This window comes from Castanea sativa, chromosome 5 (genome assembly GCF_040712315.1).
Source record: "Castanea sativa cultivar Marrone di Chiusa Pesio chromosome 5, ASM4071231v1".
In the NCBI taxonomy this organism is placed as follows: Eukaryota; Viridiplantae; Streptophyta; class Magnoliopsida; order Fagales; family Fagaceae; genus Castanea; species Castanea sativa.
In genome coordinates, this window is record NC_134017.1 from 53,455,148 (window position 1) to 53,463,021 (window position 7,874).

The window sequence follows — 7,874 nt, forward strand, 5'->3', positions numbered from 1 at the left end:
GCAGAAGTTGGCAACGTAAAACCATCAATTATACTTCAGTGGGGACCAAGGTATTTGGAAACAATAAAACTCCCATGTTAACAAATAGACAAATAAAGTAGATTATCCACACAAACAAGCAAAAAAAATCATATAAAAATATATATTATCCTAACGCATTTAATCTCACTTATCCGTCAATAAGGTCCAACATAAACAAATCACTTAACTGAAACCTGACGAAATACTAAATTAACAAAAATTAAAAGTTAAATGACTGAAATAACAAAATTGAACTTAAAGAACCGAAATAATAAAAGTTGAATTTTTTTTTTATTATTACATATGTGCAACCGGTTTTAGTACCGTATTGGAAAACTGAACCGTCTTATCAAATATCAACTAGTTTATCTCTTCCCTCCAAGTCTAACTCCATCCACACCTAGTCTCTACACTCTACTCACTCACTCTAGCCATAGAATTACAGACACAGACACATGATGCATTCCTCAATCTGCATTCCCACACTTTCAAAACTCAACCTGAACCACAACCCTTTTCTGGGGGAGCACTGTCTCTCATCAAGACCACCTTTACCACTCACTCTCAGAAGAAGAGCCTCTCTAACTACCCGTGCTCTTCTCTCACCTACCAAACATGCAGTGTTGAAGGACTTTCAAGAACGAAGAGCTCTCAAGGTAATTCTAATCCACTTCCCATTTCGCTTATCACTTTTCTCAGTTTTCTTTTCGTTATTTTTCTATGTTCTTTTTCTTCTTCTTTTTTTCTTGGGAACTTTAAAACAGTTTCTTTTTTGTGCAATCAAACAGAGGAATAAACCCAACACTTATATAGTTATATTTTGCTCTCTCCTCTTTTATTCTAGTTTTACTTTTTCCTCTGAATTTTTTTTCTCTAACATGGGGTATAGAAGGTGCTGAAATAACCATGTTATTTTTGGAAATTACGTTTTTTTTTACAAATTCTTTTTTTTTTTTTTTTTTTTTGGGGGGGATGAATTTATTGATTTAATTCACAAGCGGCTGAACTTTGAGATGTTCCAGCAATATCTATATATTTATAATAATATTTATTGAAATGGATAACCAACAAGCTGGAATAGCTCAGTTGGTTAGAGCGTGTGGCTGTTAACCACAAGGTCGGAGGTTCAAGCCCTCCTTCTAGCGTTCGCCATTGAGTTCTCTTTTGAACCATTAAATCTTTTTTTTTTTTAATCATGTTTTCTTCTATTTTATACAATTGAACCTTGAACCATTAAATCTATTTTTTATAATATATTTTCATCTACTTTTATACAATTTTTTATACAATTGAACCTTGGAGCATTAAATCTTTTTTTTTATTATGTTTTCATTAAAGGAATTTTGAACCATTAAATCTTTTTTTATATATATTTTCATCTATTTTTATACAATTGAACCATTATATTTAGTCGTTCATTTTTTAAAGTTTTCATCTATAAAAGGAATTGTTTATATTTTGTATTTTGTATCTATATATATATAATTGATCTATAAAAGGAATTGTTGTCTAATTTTGCATAATGTGTCTTATCTCAATTTTTTTAATTTTTGTTCTAGGTGAGTTAATATTGTGTAAAAGAGGAAGAGTCTAATATAGATAAACCATCAAAAGCTCAATAAACCATCAAAAACCATCAATTTATGTTCTAAGTGAGTTAGTTGGACCGTGCATATGCACGACTTATACACTAGTTTACTTAATGGTGTCATTTACTAATTAGCTCCATAGTTGTATCCTTTACAGATTATCTCAGGATTGCAAAATTTCAATAGAGACAATGTTGCTTCTGTTGTTACTGCTGCCGAGAAGGTTGGTTTAATATTAATAATATCTTGGCTACCCTTAGTTACATATTTAAGACGACCTGCATCAATTACTGAATCAATCAATGAATATGTTATAATGGTTAGCACATTGCATTGTTGTTTCTTTTGTTTTACTTTAAGCAATCTGCATGCATTTCCCGGGGTTTGCTTTAGTCACAAAAGTTTTATCTTCTGCAATAATTGTGCTTTCGGTTAATCTTTTTTCATTTCAATAGCTTAGCTCTTCACAATATAGTAAAAACCACAGTGTTATACAAATTATCATGAATGGATTAATAAAATAAAATTGATCTGTAAACCACATTACTGGCCTGACAGTACAAGCTAGTAATTGCCTTTGCCTAATATGTTTTTTACGTGAACCATAGCAGTGTTTTGTGCCAATGTGCTTTTACTTTAGTTTCTTCATAAGTTCATAGCGCCTAAATTTTAATTTTCTTCTTTACCAGATTTCAATATAATTCAACCTATCATGTTATCAAACATACAGGGGGGAGCAACTCATGTGGATATAGCTTGTGACCCAGATTTAGTGAAGCTTGCCGTTAATTTAACTTCTCTTCCGGTAAATTCGTACTCTTTAAAAGCAAATCTTGATTATTTGCTTTGATTGTACATTAAGGGGAAAGATTCTAAATATTTTGTGTCACCACATATTTGCATGTACTTAATGTGGCACAGAAGCATCATAAAATGTCATTTGGCTTTAAAATCTTGGTGTTTTGATAATTAACTTCCCTAAATACATTATTTGCAGCTCTTTTTAACAAGGCAGCCTTAATTTTCTTGAGAAGACGCTAATGTATGTAGCCAGAAAGACGTCAAAAATTTTTATAGCAGCTCATCTTTTTTGAATGAAAGATGTCTCCCTCTTGCAGGTTTGTGTTTCTTCAGTGGATCCGGCTGCATTTCAAGCTGCTGTTGAAGCAGGAGCACTAATGGTTTGACCACAAACTTTTTACTTTAATCCTGAATTTCAGTCCATAAGCTTGAAACTCTGACTCAGTGCCTCCTTACTAGAGCGCTGCAAGATCTAAAAGAGTAAAACCAGGCAGTTAAATTGTATTAATAAAACTGATGGTATGTGCAGGTTGAGATTGGAAACTATGATTCATTCTATGAGATGGGTTTGGTTTTCTCTCCAGAGCAGGTATAAGATTTAAAAATTCTCCATAATAAAGTATAACACAATGGAATGATAGTTTGTCTTCATTGTGTAAACTGCCCAGTTTGCTAATGCAATAGATATTATAAGTTGAGGAACATTAGAATAGGAGCCCAAACAGACAGACACTCTTTGGGAATGTCCTAATGGTCACATTTGGATTTGAGGATTCAAAATCAAGGGATACGTAGTTGGTTAATCTAAATTTAAAATCATGTGATGATTTGAGTTTTGGCAATCTAGCTCAATCAGAAACACTTGTGATTTGAGTTTTGGCGATCTAGCTCAAACAGAAACACTTGTGAGCTAGAATGACTTCTTACAGCTAATTATTTCAAATCGACATATTAATAAAGCTCAAATCCATCCATAAATTTCAGGATTTTAAGAACTAACTTAATCAGAGTCTTCGTTATACCCCTCGTAGTCTGCCAGCAAAAAATAAAATAGAAAATCATTCCTATCAATTTTCTGTCATTTATTAAGAAGAATTCCTACAATTCGTTTGGATTCCTACTGTTAAAGAAGGTTGTCACGGTTTCTCCTTTCTTTCTTTTTTTGTTGAGTACTGTTTCTCAGATATTGAATCTAGCAAAGGAGACTAAGTGCATTGTTCCATCTGTGACTTTATCAGTAACTGTACCTCACACACTAAGCCTACCCGATCAGGTAACAAGCAGCAGTTCTACCAAAAAAGTGTTCCATGTCTCCACCTTGTTTTTCAGTTTATCTTAGTATCTGAAAAACAAACAGGTCAAGCTGGCAGAGATGCTGGAACAGGAAGGTGTTGACATCATTCAAACAGAAGGAGGGAAATGTTCAAATCCTTCAAAATCAGGTGTTCTTGGTTTGATTGAGAAGGTAACGCAAAAGACTTTTAATTAATCTCTTTGATTATGCAGTAATTTAAATTTCCCACAAAAAAAAAAAAATTATGTATACAAAATATGGCAAGTATTTGCAGAAAGATTCGGCCTACTTTATTAGTGCTGTGTGAATGCGGGTTCAGAGAATGAACACCTGAAATTAGCAAAACTGAAAAATGACTCACTAAACAATGCAATACTTCTTCCGAACATTTTAGGCTGACTATTGAGCCCAAAAGCTTAAGTTGTTAGGAAATAGTAAATTTAATCTTTTAACCATTATTCATTCACCTATTCTAATACCATAATAAACAGCCGTTAGTCCCAAAGGTTTAAGCTAACAGGAAATAGTGAATTAAAAATTGTTTAGCTGGCCCAAATGTCCTGCATCATCAAATGACATCTTGTAACAAGTCAAGAATGCTATATGGGGAAGTACTTGCTCCTCATTCTTCTTTGCTGATGCTTGTACATGCCTTGCCTCAAAATATCTCGTGACACTAGTTGTTAGTGGTCAAATTAACACTTAATTGGTTATCTAACCACAGATGCTGTTATCTAAATCCAAAAAAAAAAAAATTTAATCGTGTACAGAAATTGATCTGCATGAGTGAATGGATAAATGCTTCAGTGTGAATAAGTTGTCTGTAATGGCAGCCGGGGTGCAAAATGCAGTAGGCAAAACTATTAGGTCTTCTTTGAAGTTCACATTGAAAAGATTGACTCGGTTAAAATAAATAACAATTCTGTTATTAACTAATGAATTTGCTTGGCATATTGGTAACTATAGGCCACACCAACACTAGCTGCCGCATATTCCATTTCACGGGCTGTCAAGATTCCTGTCATGTGTTCATCTGGTCTCAGCGCAGTTACAGCACCAATGGCCATCACAGCAGGGGCTGCGGGTGTGGTACGTAACACATGCATCATTGTTTTATCTCTAAGAAATTGTCCTACACCAGTCTTGAAAAGTACTTATGATTGGTAAATACAATTCAAGGACTTGTAGAGGACTGAAACTGTGATCTCACACATGCCGAAAATTTATGACTTCTATTTTGTTCCCTTTTTTTCTGAGATCAACTAATATTAATTCATCTATCGTGTATGAACACAGGGTGTAGGTTCAGCCGTAAACAAGCTTAATGATGTTGTTGCCATGATCGCAGAGGTCAGAAGTATTGCCAATTCATTAGAGGCATCAGCTGGTAGACACAGCACATCTGAAGCAAGAGCTTTGAGACTGTAATTGGAGCATGTAGACATATTGGAATCCCTTTCATAAGAACAAAAACTACAATATATAATAGCCACATTCTTTTTGTTTTCCTTTTCCCATCTTCTCTTACATATGAAGTGATTTCTGACCTGTTCCAGTTATATAACACACAAATCCTGCATGTACTAGAGAGAAATGTAACATAGCCTTGAGTGTCGATGATATTGATCCCAACATACTCTCAAGAACACGGTCAAAATGAAAGAAAATAATTTATAATATATGGGCAATGATTGTCTCAGACTCTCAATATCTTCACTCCATACAACATCGGACAACCATTTACAAAGTATGGACACTAAGCATTCACATTTTTCAAACTGATGTCTAATATCAGTGGCGGCTTCAGAAATTTTTTTCAGGGTATTCCTCAACAAGCATAAATTACACAATCTAATAAAAAGAAAATTTGTATATTAACAACAACAACAATAAAAAAATACGCAAATACATAAAGTTTACAGTAACCTTCTACGTGGTTTTCTTATCAAATATTTGTCCATAATTCTAGCAAAAAAATAAATAATAAACTATAAGTTCATTTGAAATATTAATAAAATTATTAATTATTATTGTTTAGTTGTTCCATTAATTTGTTTGTCTTTTATAAACTATAATTTGTTATATTATTGTTTCATTAATAATAAAATTATTAATTGGTTTTAGCCTAACATAATTTAATTTATTTGTATTTTATAATGTATTAGTTAATTAAATTATTAATTATTGTTTATTAGTCGCTTCCCCCAATTAAAATTTTATTGTTTATTTTTTTACTCACCTATGTTAACTAATAACAATTTGTTACTTAAAATTTATTGTGAAATATTGTGAAAATATTGTAGTAACATTTATCAATTGTGATTTTTTATTCTTTTTATTATTTGTCCTCTCTTTCCTTGCATCCTTATTCCTTATGTATCTTTCTTATTTTCCTTCTTCTTTTTTTTCTCTTGTTTTTTCTCCTTCACACACGTATCCTCATCCCCACTCCTCTCATCTTGTTTTTATTTTTCTAGAACTCTTCCTCCACACAACATGTCCTCTCTGCTTTTGTTTTCTTTCTTCATCTCTAGCTCTCTCTTTCTCATTCTCTTTTTCTCATATTCTCACCCTGTCACACACATATCACCTTGTCAAACACATATTACCGGCGGAGAACAAAGCCAGAATTTAAAGCTATGATGTTGGAGATGGCAGTGGCAGAATTTAAAGCTTGCTTCGCCTAAGAGAAATGTGAACAGGAAAGCATTGTAGCAATTCTAAAAAAAAAATGGAGATGGGGAAGCTGTTGGAGTGGGATTTTGGGGTGTTTTCTCTCTAAAATTGGCTTAAAAGAAGCCATTAGAGATGCTCTTAGGTTAGGTTGTAATCGCTTATATTGGGTTTTGGTTTTTTTTTTTTTTTTTTTGAGAATCTGTGGGTTTACTACCATGTTGGGTTTGCTTTACCTTGTTTTTTTTTTTAGATTAGGTTTGTAATCTGTTGTTTAGGATTGATGCTAGGCTTTTTTTTCTTGGTGGGCTTGCTCTGTTACAATTTTTTTTTTTTTTTTTTTCAGATTTTAGTTCAAAAATTTTTTTTGACTTTTTTTTTTTTTTTTGCTTGAAAGTAGAACAACTTTTTTTTTTTTATTTGAGGGTGTTCCTCATTTTGGTTGAGCGTGTTCCTAATTTTTTTTTAAGGGTAAACAAATAAAAAAATTTAATTATTATATATAAAAAAAAAAAATTCAACTCAGGGTGTTCCTGGGAACACCCTGAACTGAGCGTGGCGCTGCTATTGAATCTGAAGAGAGAGAAATCCCTTAACAGTAATATCAGTAGTAGCCGATCACATCATCTTTGGAGCTCGAAGAAGTATTCTCATCCACAATATTCGCTGGTGCATTGGGATCAATAGACATCATTTAGATCTCAACACATATCAACACAGAACTCTTCCCCAAGTGTTGTCAATCGTCATTCCAAAATAACAACAAAGCAGTCCTAATCTCTACTATGACAACAAATCCATATCCACAATCTTACCCTCCATGATTGCCAAGCATCACATAGGGATATAGGCTTTTCTAAACCCATTAAGACTGCAAAATCTTCGCTAACTTTATCATATTCAATTTCCTTAATATAATTCCCAATATTATTGACAAATTTTTTCCTAACAAGCAATCTAAAAAAGTGTTAAGATATTATATAGTATTTGTTTTGAGATTATAGGAAATAAAAATATCTACTGTGATTCTTTCTTTCTTTTTTTCATTTTCTTTTTCGCAAAATTTTACATATCTTTTAAAAAAAAAAAAGGTAATGAAACTTTATTACGGTAAATCAAACTGAAAAACATCATCTAAATCCCGTGGTAGATCTTCCAACCACACATTAATATCTGCAAATAAAACTGCTCTATCTAAATTAAATGGTTTACCTCAAAACTCTATTTCTCTCTATCCAGATTACTGCTAACAATTTCACATTTGATTTGGAAAAACAGGTCACAAAATGGGCTGGTTGTTTCTAACAAGTCAAGGGTTTTTAATTTTAATAATAAAAAGCTGATGTGATGTTACTTAAAATTTACTATATATTCATCTGTTAGCTATGTAGGCACTGAGATTAACGCCATTATTAACAAAATGATTAATTGTGCAAAATAAGTTTGAGGGTATTTTTGCAAAATTGCTACTATAGCACTTTTCTCCCCAGATTTTC

At 32.4% G+C, this 7,874-nt stretch overlaps 1 protein-coding gene and 1 non-coding gene across 2 annotated transcripts; both read left to right on the forward strand.

Annotated features, from left to right (window-relative positions):
* The first annotated feature begins 344 nt into the window (after positions 1-344).
* LOC142633802 (uncharacterized protein ycf23-like) lies at positions 345-5,213 on the forward strand. Its single transcript, XM_075808050.1, has 9 exons — positions 345-677; positions 1,768-1,833; positions 2,341-2,415; positions 2,729-2,791; positions 2,941-3,000; positions 3,595-3,684; positions 3,769-3,876; positions 4,672-4,794; positions 5,002-5,213. The coding sequence occupies exons 1-9, from the start codon at positions 477-479 to the stop codon at positions 5,131-5,133; spliced, it is 918 nt and encodes a 305-aa protein (XP_075664165.1). The 5' UTR covers positions 345-476; the 3' UTR covers positions 5,134-5,213.
* TRNAN-GUU (transfer RNA asparagine (anticodon GUU)) lies at positions 1,093-1,166 on the forward strand. The gene has a single exon. It is a non-coding gene; the product is annotated as a tRNA-Asn (tRNA).
* Positions 5,214-7,874: the final 2,661 nt, after the last annotated feature.

Excerpts from the sequence above, each read along its gene's own strand:
- LOC142633802 (XM_075808050.1), top strand. The coding sequence starts at position 477 with ATGATGCATTCCTCAATCTGCATTCCCACACTTTCAAAACTCAACCTG. Across the intron at positions 1,834-2,340 it reads TTGTTACTGCTGCCGAGAAG|GGGGGAGCAACTCATGTGGA; the intron begins GTTGGTTTAATA and ends TCAAACATACAG. Across the intron at positions 3,001-3,594 it reads TGGTTTTCTCTCCAGAGCAG|ATATTGAATCTAGCAAAGGA; the intron begins GTATAAGATTTA and ends ACTGTTTCTCAG.